Raw genomic sequence first — 16,077 nt, 5'->3', positions numbered from 1 at the left:
AAATGTGTGCCACCATATCTAGGTACTCTAGTCTGAATTTTATGGGCCAGTGACTAGAACCCCAGAGCAAGGATAATTGGATGGAAATTTTTCTCAATGGCAGGTGTATTTGTCCCATCTAATAACCTTTAATATTTGTCTTTGGTTTCAGCAATGGTAGGGGTGAGGGATATTTATTACAGGAGGGTTTGTCTTTCTTTTTGTCCATCTCTGACTAGTGATAACTGAAGAAAATAAGTAAAACTCCATGGTAACATCCCCTTTGCTATTGCTGATATGGATCTAATACCAGTAGGCTCTCAATTGTAATAAACCCTAAGAACAAAAGTTCTTGACTTGGTTGGAATTGGGGAGATTGCACAGGCAGATTACAAATGACTGAATGCCTTGCCATCTCTGGGGACACAGAATCTGTTGCATGTTAGGTAAGCTTTTCATTGTTTCCTTTTATACTCTCTGTATAAATTGAGACCAGTGGAAAAGTAGTTGTTTCCAGTAACCCCACGATAACATCCTTCATTTTGTGTAATTGAGTTTGGGACTATATTTTTATAGGATGGAGGGTTTATTGGACCTTTGATGTTTAAAGTTCTCTTGCCTGGCCTTAGAACTGAGACTTTGAAGTTTCTCCTAAGCCATGTTGGTAGTGGGGATGCTGGGCCACAGATAAGCTCCTCAGGATTAGTGGTCTCTCCAGGTAGATGGCAAGGACCTCATTTTAGTCATTCTGATTCTCAGGTACCAACTGGAGCTAAAGGATGACTACATCACTAGGACAAATAAACTCCTGGAAGAGGAAAGGAAGAATAAAGGTGATGTGGATGGATGGCTCATTGCAGTTCTGATACAGGCTACTAGCCTCCTAAGTTACATCTGTGCTATATTCTTTTTGGTTGTTTCTTGTTTTGGTTTCTCAAGATAGGGTTTCTGTATCCTGGTTGTCCTGAAACTCATTCTGTAGAACAGGTTGGTCTCGAATTCAGAGATCCATTTGCCTCTGCCTCCTATGTGCTGGGATTAAAGGTGTGTGCCACCACTCCCTGGCATCTCTTGTATATATCTCTTGTTCTTAAATTTGGCTTCCACTTATTATGAAACATTTATTTACATATTTATTTGTTAGGGGGCGTTGTATGTGTTAAATAGTGTGCATGTAGAGGTCACAGAACTTAATGGGACTTGGTTTTTGTCATTCTACAGTTGGGTCCCTAGCATTGAAATTGGGTTGTCAGACATAGCAGCAGGTGTTTTTACCCACTAGTCCATCTCACTGGCTCTTCATTTCTTTTTTAAAGATTTATTTATTTTGATTTTATGTGTGTGAGTGTTTTGCCTGCATATATGTCTGCACCATGTGCATGCAGTGTCCGTGAGGTCAGTAAAGCATATTGGATCCCCTGGAGCTGGAGTTACAGATTGTGAGCCGCCATGTGGGTGCTGGGAATTGAGCCCAGGTCCTCTGAAAGAACAGCCAGTGCTCTTAACTGCTGAGCCATCTCTCCACCTCCATTATAGAAAATGTTACTTTCTCTGTCCTGTGACCAGGTTTCATTGTCCTTTTTTTCTTACATATCTTTATACTTCCTAAGCTTCAAGTTTATGTTGATTTGAGTCTATGAAAATTGAATAAGTTTTTAATTTTCACATATTTTACTTTTTAGTATATTTGTAGGAAATTGTGAAAAGAGCATGATCTTTGGAAATTTCAAACATTTTTGAAGTAAACTAGAGCTGCTTATTTTATTGACTAGATACCAACTGTGTGGCTCCTTTTGCTCCTGTCTTACAGAAGCAGATGCATCTTATAGTTTAGTGCCCTGGTGTATTTAGATTTAGTAAATTTTCTTTTGATATATATCTGCATAGAGTTTTGTTACAGGAAGGAAAAACTACAGAAGGAAAACAGATCTTTGCTTTTAAGGAAAGTAGGCACTCTTAACATTAAGGTCTCATGCCCTTCTCAGAGAGAGTAACTGGTTAGCATGTAGTAGGAATTTTACCGCATATATGGCAGTTGTAATTTGGCATCACTCATGGGTAATGGAACTTACTTCTTATTTGCTCACTATGATTTTGGCTGATAAACTTGTTGCTTTAAACTATGAGACAGTGGTGATTAGGTCTCACAGAGTGGCCAAAAATTATTAAATGTCTTTTATGTTCAGTAGGAAATCATTATTTAATTGGTTCTTCTTTATTCTCCAGAAAAAACTATTCATTTGCAAGAGGAGCTCACAGTTATTAATTCAAAAAAGGAAGAACTCAGTAAATCTGTTAAGCATATGAAAGAAGTTGAGGTAATTGTTAAACCTTAACTTTCCTTAATGACATGTTAGGGTTAATGCTTTTTTATTTATAGAGAATATAGAGGTGTTTTAAGATGTATTTATTTTTATTTTATGTGTATGGGAGTTTTGTCTGCATGTATGTCTGTGCAACACACGTGTACAGTGTCTGTGGAGGGCAGGAGATCCCCTTGGACTGGAGCTACCCAGGGTTCTTAGCTGCCACGAGGGAATCTCCACTCTGGGAATGGAGCTCTGGTTCTTTGGAAGAACACTCAGTGCTCTTGACATTGAACTATGTCTCTACCTCCTTATGCCATCTTTTTCATCTGCTTGGACTGATTATTTTATCACTAAGAAGGTGATAGCTGAAGTTAGTAGAGTGGGTTCTAATTTTAAGCAAATAGAAAAAGAGCTTGGATCTAAGAATCCTGCTGCTTAAATTATCTCTCCCTTCTTAACTGCTTATGTGCCTTTAGGCAAGTTCTGTGACTAATCTTAGAGATATTACTAACAAAGCATGATCGTTGGGGGAGTTGGGTGATGTACCCATAACAAGTGACCAGTAGATCTTATTTTCTATCTTACCAGCAAGGGATAAGTGAGACCCCATCTAAAACAAAATGAAGTGGATTCTGTAGGTGAAGTTTACCTTTGCATCCTTGGGACACATTAGACTAAGAAAATGAAAGCACCTCACAACAGTAGAGACTGTATTCACCTTTTATCTGTTTAGGTTTTTTAAATGTCTTGTTATATCATGCAGTTGTATTGGTGGCATTTTGGAGTTGACTCCAAATTGCGTTCACCATATACCCTTCCCTCACTTCATAGGACAGATATCTATTGCTATAGGTTCTGAGCTGCTGGCCTACCACTAGTGCAGAAGAGATCCTGTTGCAGAGATCTTGTTACCCATGTCTGGTAGTCACTGTCATTCATTTGTAATGCTCAGATTCAGATAGCCTTCCAGCCTTAACTTTTGCAGTGCTGTGAACGTTTCAGATACAAGTTTTCCCTTTTCAATTTTAGCTGGAACTGGAGTCTGTGAAAGCTCAGTTTTTAGCAATATCAAAACAAAACCACTTGCTGAATGAAAAGGTGAGAGAGATGAGTGATTACTCACAACTGAAAGAAGAGAAAGTGGAGCTTCAGGCACAAAATAAACTACTTAAACTGCAACTGGAAGAGACTAGGAATGAAAACTTACGACTCCTAGACCGTAAGTCTTTTTCTGTGATCTGCATGTTTCTGTAATTTCGACTAGGTCAGGATTATAGAAGTACTACCTATCTGTAAGGGAGGCTTACATTGGGAGAATATTTTAATATCCTGACATTGAAGTTGCTTACGTTTTGTTTGCTATTGTATAGTTAGGAGTTTCATTTAAGTAATATTTGTTAAGTAACTGCCTCTGCGGGTATCTTCAGGGTTCATGCCCTCTGACTGTTGCCTCAGGAAGGCCAGTAAGCACTTGGAGCAAGGCAGGGAGAAGAGGTTAAAATTGTAATCATTTCTATTCCTAGCCTTGGCCTCCAGGTACAACAGTCTGGACTGCCTGCCTACTGTGATTCTCAACCAAGAGGGCTCATAGTCCCTTCTTGGTGCCTTCCACCAGTGCTCTGTGCCTTTGCTTACTCAGTGTACCTCTGGAAGTTGCTCCCTCTCCTAAGCCCCTAGTTCTAAGAGAGTCCTAACATTCTGACCCAGTTTCTACTACATTATCCTTTATGATTACCCTACATAAGGCACACTTTACGAAAGGGGCCTTTGGGTGACCCAGATGGAGAGCACCATCAACCTTATTTCTGGAGCTTAAATGCCATGGGCTGCTGTTCATATGACATGAAACCAAGGACCGCACTGACAGGTTGGCGAGCTCTTTGTTAGAATACCTTCTGCATGTGGTATGAGAAAGAGATAGGCTATTGGGTTAATTTAAGAATTTGAAAGAATTCTTTATCTTAGAGGGCTTTCAGAGGAATCCAATTATATTAACATGCATTAAATTATTCTGAAATTTGTGACTCAAGATGGTTCTTAGGTCACTTAATAGGATTAGTAGAATATTAATTGCATGAGTACAAAGAAAGAAAACTATTTTAAACCTCTCTAGCTGCTTTTTCTTTTTAGTGAGATAGGCAAATTGAAGATTGATAATGACTAGGAATTTTTTTCTTTTTCTTTTTTTTCCCTTAAACCTTCTTAGGCATAACTCAGCCACCTCCTGAGCTTGTGATTTTTCAGAAGGAATTACAGAAAACAGAAAAGGCTATGGAACTGGAGCACAAGGACTTTGAAACTCATAGGCAGGCTCTTGAGAAACAGCTGCAGAGTGAAGTGAGTGTTGGTCTTTATTCTTATGGGAATTATGCCAGGCTGGTTTATAGTAGTTATAGAAAGCTTATACGTATCGAGCCAGTGAAATCAGATTATTGGAGTACAAATAATTCCTTACCCCAACATTGCAAAAGAGCCTTTCTCATGTGAGGAAATTCTCTGGTGATTTTGACTTCATGTTCCTAATGATAATAGCACTGGAAGGGAAGCAAACTTATGTAGGTAGACCTAAACTTCTCAGAAATCCTGGTAATTCCCATTTGTGGCTTACACACATCTACTGTGTCACTGTAATTTCTTCCTGCGAGCAATAAATAGAATAGCTGATTTTAGACAGGTGGCACACACATTTAATCCCAGCACTCAGGAGGCAGAGGTAGATGAATCTCCTTGAGCTCTACAATAGAGAGAGACCTTGTCTCAAAAACACAAAACTTGTTTGGGTGGAGTTTTTTTGTTTGGTTGGTTTTTGGTTTTTATTTTGTTTTGTTTTTGTTTTTGAGGCAGGCTATTTCTCTGTGTAGCCCTGGCTGTCCTGGAATTCACTCTGTAGACCAGGCTGGCCTCGAACTCAGAAATCTGCCTGCCTCTGCCTCTGCCTCTGCCTCCCAAGTGCTGGGATTAAAGGTGTGCGCCACCATGCCCGGCTGGGTGTTGTTTTAGTAAGGGTCATCCTATTGATTGTTGGTGTAAAGGGTTCTTAGAATTGACAAAATAAAGAATATAAGTACAATAAAAGACATTTTCTTTTTAGAGCAAGCTGTAATTGTATGTATTTCTTTTTCAGATTGAAAATTCTGCACAGCTAAGGACCCAGATAGCAGAATATGATGCTTCTGTCAAAAGGTTAACTGTTCAGGTGGCTGAGTTAAAGTCACAACTAAAACAAACTCAGATAGGTTGGAGACTTTTTAAAAAAATAAATTGTTTATTATGTGTGCATGTGCATGTGTAAGAGAGAGAAACAGATACTGAGAACAGCAGAGCACTGTGGCACTCTGGTGGAGGTTATAGGACTTTTCAAGGCTTAGTTCTCTGCTTCTCCCTTAGTGGGACAGTGAGTCTCTTGTTTTAGTGTCTGCACTGCCTACTCCAGGCTAGCTAACCTGTGCAGTACTTACCCATTGTCCTGCTGCTCCTACCTCTAACTTGCCATAGGAATGCAGATGTGTGCGCCTACATGTAGCTTTTTTCTTTAATTCTTTGACTATTTCCTAGATGTATAAAGTATATCTTGATCATATCCACCCTTCTCTCTCTTTCTAGCTTCTGCCTCCCATCATTATATTTTCCTTTCAGCTTCAATCCTCTTTGTTCCTTATGTAACCCACTGAGTCCAGGTAGTGTTATCCATATGTACATGGTTATGAGGTCATTCCCTGTGGTATAGGCAGCCTGTCAATGCCACCACCCCAAAACAACTGCTAATCACTCCTCAGCTAGGAGTGCCCCACCCAGCCCCCAGTGCTGGTATTGTTAATTGTCTTGTTGTTGTGCAGATAATCATAGTTACTCTGAGTTTACATGTGCAACAGCTATGTCATGGTCCAGGAGACAGCATTTTACAGCACTTGTTGTCATCTGCCAGGGTTTACATTCTTTTCATACCCTCTTCCCTGAGCTTCTGGGATGTGCTGTTAGAGATGTCGCTCCTATGGGTCAGCATTTGCAATTGCTTATTCTTGGCACTTTGAACATTTATGAGTCTCTGCATTAACCATTACCCACTGCAATAGGAAACTTCTCTAACCAAGGTTGTGAGCAGAACAACTTTATGCTCATATTTAGATTGCAGTTTGACATCATAGCCGTTTAACCAACATCATAAGCAACATTAAAAGATTTCCTCTTGGACCTATGATTTCTCTACCCACTTTTTTTTTTTGAAATAAGGTCTCTCTACATCGTCCTGGCTGTCCTGGAACTTACTATGTAGACCAGGATGGCCTCAGACTCACATAGATCCCCTTGCCTCTGCCTCCATAGTGTTGGCATTAAAGGCATAAACCACCATATCTAGCTACCTGTTTTTGTTGATGTTTGTTTTTTGAAGATTTATTCTTTTTAATTTTTTATGATTATAATTATTTTAATTTTATGTATAGGGCCATTTCACCTTGTTCCTTACACCTTCACTAGTTTATTTCTAGGTCTTTATTCACTTCTAAACTCTTTTCCAATGCCTTGTTTTCTGTTAGCAGTTGTTTGCCAGACTGTCTGCCACTGAAGTTATAATGGTCTTGTAATGCGAAAGTCATTCAGTGAAGCTAGGCCCTCCTGCAGTCCTTCACATACGTGGCCTACCTCTAGCCCATTGTACACTTGGTTTTGTAGCATCATAAGGGGCTGTTGCAGGGTTAGAGGTGACATAGACACGTGCTAGGAAATTTCAGCAGCTCTAGGAATTGCTGACCATGTGGTTCCCATGTCAGGAAGACCCTGTCCCCTTTCCCAGCAGAGAGCAGTGGCATTTTTTGGCCAGTTTGGCCAGGTTATTTGACACTTGGGCTTGGCAAGAGACTAAATATATTGCAGTCAGATGTGTGAATATTCTCATGCTGGTTGGAATAAACAAAGATTAAATGTGTTTGCTATAGTTCAGCTCTGGCTAGACTGTATGTAGTAAATTATATATTTTCACTTCTCAGACGTAGTTATTGTAGACTCATGTGTAACAGATTATGAAATTTATCGTGTTTATAAAGGCTTGGTACATGAAGGCAGCTTTCAGTAAATATTAATGAGTATGACTATGGATTCAGAAACTGTTTAATATGTAGGCTTGTTTTTACCACTTGAAAAAATATTCCTAAGTATAATGTAATTTTATTCATAGCCTTTTTGCCCCATTTCTCAAATTTTCTTTTTGTGATCTGCAGCCCTAGAGAATGAAGTGTACCGAAATCCAAAACACTCTCTGATTCATTCCCTGAGTGGCCTCCTATTGAGCGGCAAGATGGCACCCCACAGTGAAGATAAAAGTGGGGATTTCTTGAATGTACCCCTTGAACAGAACAAGGTTATAGCAGGTGCAGTTATGTCAAGGGTCCCACCTTATGTAAATACAGCAACAGAAGCTAGTTCCCCAGAGTCTGACTTTGAGTTTATAGCCAGTAGTACTAAAGCCAAAGTAAGAGAGCTAGAGCAAGAGGCTGAACGCTTGGAAAAGGCATTCAGAACTTACTATCAAAGAGCTACTCAGAATCCTTCTACGAGCCCTCAGCCGGCAAAGAGTCCTCCATCTGTAAACTCGGTGGCAGCTCTCAGAAGCATAGCTTCCAGTTCCATGGACAGACCTGTTTCTGCAGAGGACAGAGTTGTCTCGGAACAGCCTCTTGGGGACATGCTGAAGGAAGAAATGAGTGATATGTCCAAAGCATTCATGGGCAGTGTGGTTTCACGGCCACGCAGGACCTCTTCCTCCACACGCCTCTCCTCTACACCCCATCCAAAATCGAGAAGAAGTCTTGATAATGAAATGTATCTGGAAGGTAAGCCACTGTGCAGAGGGTTGTGCCATAGATGCTTTAGACTTGGGCAGCCTGGGGAAGTGAGCTCCAGCACTGGTGGCTGTTCTCATCCTGCCATACTCTGGTCAACAGTACTAGCCCTTCCATGTCACAGGATAGCTGTGGAAGGGTGTGAAGGTCTAGTTTCTTTAGCACGCAGAAGTGTTGAGGGAGCACATGGCCCTTGTCTTGCTGCTGATTAGTTCTCTATGCTCCATGTTACTTGTACAGTTTGATTTTGGTGCTTGAACCTTTTTGGTTCTCATACATCAAGCTTGGCTATTTGCAAGGATTATGTAGAATTTATTTCAAATTAATAGAGCCTTAAAAAAACCACTTTGCTATCTTCTCTATGCAGTTTGTAATGCTTTTGCCCTGATTCATCCTTCCTCATAGGTCTCGGGAGATTACACATGACTTCCTCCAGCCCTCTTCTTGACAGAGTTTCTGCATCACCTGCTGCTTCCCCTAGTCCTTGTCCTGAGAGAACAGCCCAGGCGTCACCTGTTCCATCTAGGCACAGCTTCTCTGGTCTTCCAGAGCAAAATGCCTGGTAAGTTATTTTCCCCTCATCTTCTGTTGAATCAGGCTACTGACCTGCTCTTTTGACCTTTACTCCTTTGGTCTTTTTAAGGCAATGACAAAGATCATGTGACAGTCTGGAATTTACAGTTAGACTGTTGAGTCATTTGTGGTCTTTGAAAGGCATTTGAATTAGAGAGAGAGTGTGATAATTGTGTGAATAAATATCTTCCTGGGTCTGTGAATGGATTTGGTTCATAAAGATAAATAGTTGCTTATAAAGTTTGTCACAGCAAATAAATTGGGCTCATTTTGAGACTTGGAGAAATTTCACACATCAAAATGTCATTTAAAAATATGTTTTGAGGGTCAGGAGTGGTGGCACACAACTTTATTCCCAGCACTCATAAGGCAGAGGTAGATGGATCTCTGCGTTCAAGGCCAGCCTGGTCTACAGACTGAGTACCAGGACTGCCAGGGCTATATAGACAGACCCTGTCTCAAAAACAAACAATGACAAAAAATGTTTTGGCATTTAAATGTAAACAAGGTTTCAGTTCGTGTATCATTGAATCAAATTGTTCAGCAATGATGGACACTAGGGTATAACTGTCAATGTAGGAAGAAGTTGATCAGGCCAGCAGGCTGCCTGAGCTGTAATTCCCAGGCAGGACTACAGTAGAAGATTCTCAATCCCTACCTGTGGGCTCCAGTTGGGTACCTGATGCTTATAAATGCTGCCTGTACATACTTGAAAAACTGCTCTATGTGTCTACCATGGTCCTAGGGCATTTATATTCTTTAATATCTTTTAGATTGTAGTTTTATTTTGTTTTCAGACAGACTCATTTGCTATATTGCCTGGGCTGGCTTCAAACTTTCAGTGATCCTCCTGCCTGACTGCTTCTTGAACTCTGAGGTAGCAGGCATGAGACCCCACGCCCAGCTTGTATTGAATTTTCTTATGAGGAAGTCAAAAAGAGCATCAAGACCCATATTATGTAAAGTCAGTGTACGTTGATACATCGTTTGGCTGTGCAGTTGCATCTTTTTTGTGCTGATGGCATATGGAATGTGTCTTTAGAGAAAATGTTTTGTTGTTACTGGAAAACTACCCTAGGAATAGTATTGAGAGTATGTTATTCTTTGCAACAATGTCTTCTTCAGGGGATAGGGTGGTAACAAGGGAGATGACTGAGTAAATATAGACTAGTTGCCAAGAACAATGCCTGGTGGCAGGCTCTGTCCTCTGAAGCCATTCTCTCTCTCACACCACACACACACACACATTTTTCTTTTCATTTTTCTTCTCTTTTGAAATATATTGCAATAGAAACTAGGATCTCATACATGCTGGGCAAGCATTTAATGTGTATGGGTGTTTTGCTTCCATGTAAGTCTATACCACATGCCTTCCTGGTGTCTACAGAGGCCAGAAGAAGGTGTGAGATCCCCTAGAACTGGAGTTACAGGCTGTTGCGAGAAGCCATGTGGGTGCTGGGAATTGAACCAAGGTCCTCTAGTAGAGTGGCCAGTGCAACACGTAGAGAGCCATTCTTTATAAGCCAGTGAAAAAATGAGTGGCAAAGCCAAACATCCTTGCTTTCCATATAATCCCTATATTCGGGAGTCTGAGATAGAATTGCCAGGAGTTTGAGGTCACTTTGGTCTACCATAGTTCTAGTCCAGCCAAAGAGAACTATCTTTAATAAAAGCAGAACGTTCTATAAATTATTTTTAACAACTAGACAACCTATTCTCGGCTTTTTATGTTGTTATTAACACTTCATATTCATGTATTTATTCTTTCAATCTAGTTTATATCAGAGACAAACTGAAACGCAAGATAAAAGTGAGCTTTCAAATGTGGACAAGCAATCTTTGAAAGATGAGAAATTTGAACCACCTTTCAGATGTAAGTTTTGAATATTAGGTTTTGTGTATATATGTTCATGTTTACATATGTGCCAAGATACCTGTGTAGAGGTCAGAGGACAACTTCAGATGGCATATTTCATCTAGCACCTTTAAAGCAGGGTCTTATCATTCCATTGTATACCAGTATTCCAGGTTACCTGGCCTGTGAGTTAACTAATGGATACTCTCCTGTCTTAGCCCTCCATCGTGCTTTAGTCATGCTGGGATTACAGACACCTACTTTCATGACCCTTTTTATGTGGGTTCTGGGGATTCTAACTCAGGTGCTTCCTCCCCTTGCAAAGCAAGCATTTTATTCATGGAGCCAGTCTCCCTAAACACATAGCATTTTTTAAAAAACATATTTACTTTTATGTGTAGAGGTGTTTTGCCTGCCTGCATGTTTCTGTGTCTTGTGCCCATAGGGCCCAGAAGAGGGTGTCAGATATTCTGGGGCTAGAATTACAGATGATTGTTAACTGTCATGAGAGTGCTGGGTGCTAGGAATTGACCTTGGGTCCTCCTTAAGAGCAGCCAGTGTACTTTTTACTGATGAGCTGTCTCCCCGCCCCCCAACCCTAGCACACACCTATCCGTTTTTATAAGTAGAAATATAGGAACGCTTTCTTTTAGCAAAATACTCAAATGTTGGGACATGTCTATTTTGTGACATGGTACAGATGCATTGCTTGATTTTTTTCCTTTTAAACAGTTTTATTGCACTGTTATTATGTGTGTATGCACATGTAACATGTATGTGTATCTGTGTAGCACAGCACACATGTGAAAATGAGAGGACAACTTGCATGTGTCAGTTTTCTTGGTTCACTCTGTGTGTCCCAGGCATTGAACTCAGTAGTCAAGCTTAGTGGTAGGCACCTTTACTTGCTGAGCTGTCTTGACAGCCTTGCTTCATTTCATCTTTCTGTGACAGAATTTTAGGGTGCACTTGAATTTCCTTTGAAAACAATTGGTATAGCTCATAGTTTCCAAGTAAAGACTAATGCCATAAAGTGAATCTTTAATATTTCAAGGCTGGGGTTACTTCAATAAGTAAGTTTTTCATTGTTCACTCTTTTTCCTTTGTGTGGAATATGAAGATATTTTCTTTCAGTTATATTGACCTTGGTGATTCTTCAGATTTAAGCAAACTTCATCTTCATTGGTAGAATGGAGGTGAAGGAATGTTCAAATGAGGGGCTGGGGCAGTGGCTCAGTCTATAAAGCACACTCACGTAATAAAGGCTGGGTAAGTGGTGCACCCTGGAAGCAGAGGCAGGAGGATGCCCTGGGGGTTCACTAGCCAGCCAGCCTAGCCAAGTCAGTGAACTTTCAGGTTGAGTGATAAACTTTGTTACAAAACATAAGATGGATGACTGAGAAAGACACTGAGTGTTGACCTGACCTCCACATGACTACACAAAAATTAAGATGAGAGTCAAGACAATGGTGGCCTGGCTATATAGCCTTATATAGTATCACCCTACTTTATGAGTATAATAAGGATATAGGGTCCATTACCTCTGAGACACTTTCTAGCTTGAGAATCTTTTACATTTGTATATAATTTCAATGTCAGATCTGAAAGAATCATATTCTGCATAGTTAAATGAAACAACTTAGTACATTTTGTCAATTTTTTAACGCAACAGTTATGACTTTGTTAAATCATTATTTTTATTCTTTGAGAATTTCATACACGTATACAATGTATTTGGATCATAGCCACTGTCTGTTCCCCCTCACCTCCTTCTTTTTTTTTTTTTTTTTTTTAAGCAGTTCTTTTTTTTTTTAAGATTTATTTATTATTTATTATATGTAAGTACACTGTAGCTGTCTTCAGACACTCCAGAAGGAGTCAGATCTCGTTACAGATGGTTGTGAGCCACCATGTGGTTGCTGGGATTTGAACTCTGGACCTTCGGAAGAGCAGTCGGGTGCTCTTACCTGCTGAGCCATCTCACCAGCCCCCTCACCTCCTTCTTGACTCCCCTGCCACGACTCCCTCCAACCCCCAGGTCCAGTTAGAGCTGTCTACATGTGCACCAGTATACGGGTGTAGGATCAACTACTAGAGCAGCAGTAACCCAGTAGGAGTCTGTTTCCTTAAAAAATTACAAAAACTGACTCCCTACTCCAGTAGCTTTCAGCTACCAAAGTTCTCTGATAATGTACCAGAGTGCTGACTAGCTTTCCATTATTGATGTTTAAATTGATTCAAAGGGTTTTATCCACAAACCCAAATGAATTCTCTATTGCTCTATTGATTTATTTTTTGCAAACAAATATAATTCTTTAAAATATAAAGAAACTTGAGAGTTAAATACTTTGTAAGTGGTTGGATTTAGAACTCTGTAGGAAAGAGCAGTTTTAGTGTTCCATGGTCTATCCCTACCACTTCCTAACTCCCAAGCACTCCCCACTCCTGCACTGCATAGCACTCCCTACACTTGCTACTGTTACTAAGGACTCATGGCACAATTAATTGTACCTCATATGGATGCAGGGAACAAGACAGAACAGTTTGAAGCAGAAGGACTCCACCCTGCTGGTGACATGCCTGGAATAGATTTTGCTGTGGCTACTCAGTCTTCAAGACTCATTTCATACGACTACCCAAGTAAGTGGTTCCTTACTTAAACTAGCAATAAACAATAGCTACATATTGCATGCTGATCTATGTGCTCTGTAACTTATTTCCTACATGACTTCTATTATTACATTTATTTATTAAATTATATATATTGGTGTATGTCTGTATATATGCATGAGTGTGCCTGAGAGTACCTGGGGAGGCCAGAAGAAGACATTATATTCTTTGGTGTTACAGCTACAGGCAGTTGTGAGCTGCCTGGTCATAGGTTCTGGGACCCAAATGCTGGTCATCTGGAAGAGTAGCAAATACATTTAACCCCTGAGCCATCTCTCTAGGCCCAACATTAATTGTTTGTTTCGATTTTTGTTTTTGTGTGTTTGTCTATGGAGGTCAAAGGACAACTTGTGGCAGTCAGTTCTCATGGATCAAGCTGGGGTTTGTAGCAAGTGCTTTTATCTGCTGAGGCATCTCTGGTTCTATAGGACTTTCATAAATATAGATAGAGGCTTGGGCTAGTGGCATTATCATTCTTAAGGGACTTTCCCTGTGTGAACATGTACAAACTGCTAAGGAAAACCTCCAAGAGAAGACTTCTCATTTAGTCTTGATTGGAGTTGGACAGAGCACTTATACTTTTTGCTCCTCTTCTGCAAAATCTGTCCCATAAGGAACCTTATCATCTTTAGAAATTGTGTTAAAAACGTGAAGTAGGGGGACACAGCTACCCAGGAACTCTGCCCCACCAGTGGCACAGGTTTCTTCTGGTCTGGGCCGGTCCCCTGAGCAGACCTTGGGCTCGAACTCCAGCCAGTCCCACAACATCCAGAGGAAGATCTGTTCCCAGGTGCTCCAATACTCCCAGAATCATAGGATCAGAGCCAGTCCCACAACAGCCAGAGGAAGCTCCAATTCCAAATGTGCTACCACACCCAGGATCATAGGATCAGAGGTGAGGAAGATACAACATCTAACCTAACACCAGGAGTGACAGAAACCAGCAGGACCCAGGCACTCAGGTTCCTTCCAGTCTGAGCCAGTGCCCTGAGCAGACGTTGGGTATGAACTCTGCAGCCAGTCCCACAACACCCAGAGGAAGCTCCACTCCCAGGCGCTCCAACACTTCTAGGATCATAACACCCAGAGGAATATCCACTCTCAGATGCTCCAACACTCCCAGGATCATAGGATCAGAGGTGTTCTGAGCAGACCTTGGGCGCTAACTCCACAGCCAGTCCCACAACACCCAGAAGAAGCTGCACTCCCAGGGCCCTAACATGCCCAGGACCACGGGATCCCAGGAGTTTGACCAAACACCAGGATCTCAGGGTCCCAGAGGGATTCCTAGGAGCTCTGACACATCCAGGATCTCAGGATCACAGGATCACAGAGACAGCTGAACTCTGAGAAGTTCTGACACAACCAGGATCACAGGAAGGACAGTCCCCAGTCAGATGTAGCAAGGGCAGGCAGAACTAGGGATAATCAGATTGCAGGAGGCAAGCATAAGAACAGAAGCAACAGAAAACAAGGTTACTTGGCATCACCAGAACCCAATTCTCCCACCATAACAAGTCCTGGATACACCATCACATTAGAAAAGCAAGATTTGGATCTAAAAATCACTTCTCATGATGGTGATAGAGGACTTTAAGAAGGTCATAAATAACTCCCTTAAAGAAATACAAGAGAACCTAGGTAGACAGCTAGAAGACCTTAAAGAGGAAGCACAAAAATCACTTAAAGAACTACAGGAAAACACAATCAGAGAGGTGAAGGAAATGAACTAAACCATCCAAGATCTAAAAATGGAAATAGAAACAATAAAGAAATCACAAAGGGAGACAACCTTGGAGATAGAAATCCTAGGAAAGAGATCAGGAGTCATAGGTGCAAGCATCACTAACAGACTACAAGAGATAGAAGAGAGAATCGCAGGTGCAGAAGATACCATAGAAAACATTGACACAACAGTGAAAGAAAATGCAAAATGCAAAAAATCTAACCCAAAAACATCCAGGAAATCCAGGACACAATGAGAAGACCAAACCTAAGGATAATAGGTATAGAAGAGAGTGAAGATTCCCAAATTAAAGGGCCAGTAAATCCCTTCAACAAAAGTATAGAAGAAAACTTCCGTAACCTAAAGAAAGAGATATCCATGAACACACAAGAAGCCTACAGAACTCCAAATAGATTGGACCAGAAAAGAAATTCCTCCTGTCACATAATAATCAAAATACCAAATGCACTAGACAAAGAATATTAAAAGCAATAAGGGAAAATGGTCAAGTAACGTATAAAGGCAGACCTATCAGAATTACAACACACTTCTCACCAGAGACTATAAAATCCTGGGCAGATGTCATACAGACCCTAAGAGAACACAAATGCCAGCCCAGACGACTATATTCAGCAAAACTCTCAATTACCATAGATGGAGAAACCAAGATATTCCATGACAGAAACACACTTATACAATATCTTTACATAAATCCAACCCTACAAAGGATAATAGATAGAAAACACCAACACAAGGAGGGAAAGAACAAGAAAGTAATCTTTCAACAAACCTAAAAGAAGCCACATAAACATAATTCCACCTCTAACAACAAAAATAACAGGAAGTAACAATCACTTTTCCTTAATGTCTCTTAACATTAATGGACTCAATTCCCCAATAAAAACACATAGACTAACAAACAGACTGGATATGTAAACAGGACCCAGCATTTTGCTGCATACAGGAAATGCACCTCAGTGTCAAAGACAAACACTACCTCAGAGTAAAGGTCTGGAAATCAATTTTCCAAGCAAATGATTCCAAGAAACAAGCTGGAGTAGCCATTCTAATAATGGATAAAATCGACTTTCAACCAAAAGTCATCCAAAAAGATAAGGAAGAACACTT

At 40.6% G+C, this 16,077-nt stretch overlaps 1 protein-coding gene across 2 annotated transcripts in view; it reads left to right on the top strand.

Moving 5' to 3' along the window:
• Ofd1 (OFD1, centriole and centriolar satellite protein) overlaps positions 1-16,077 on the top strand; it is a 54,132-nt gene that overhangs the window by 26,592 nt on the left and 11,463 nt on the right. For both annotated transcript variants that reach the window (XM_006528839.4, NM_177429.3), the window contains exons 11-19: positions 739-812; positions 2,206-2,297; positions 3,318-3,507; positions 4,495-4,625; positions 5,413-5,524; positions 7,505-8,116; positions 8,531-8,687; positions 10,474-10,571; positions 13,080-13,193. In XM_006528839.4, the coding sequence (XP_006528902.1) occupies positions 739-812; positions 2,206-2,297; positions 3,318-3,507; positions 4,495-4,625; positions 5,413-5,524; positions 7,505-8,116; positions 8,531-8,687; positions 10,474-10,571; positions 13,080-13,193 (1,580 nt within the window). The remainder of the gene's footprint in view (positions 1-738; positions 813-2,205; positions 2,298-3,317; positions 3,508-4,494; positions 4,626-5,412; positions 5,525-7,504; positions 8,117-8,530; positions 8,688-10,473; positions 10,572-13,079; positions 13,194-16,077) is intronic.

The sequence above is a fragment of the Mus musculus genome, chromosome X (genome assembly GCF_000001635.26).
Source record: "Mus musculus strain C57BL/6J chromosome X, GRCm38.p6 C57BL/6J".
Lineage (NCBI taxonomy): Eukaryota > Metazoa > Chordata > Mammalia > Rodentia > Muridae > Mus > Mus musculus.
This window is presented reverse-complemented; position numbering and strand designations above follow the sequence as displayed.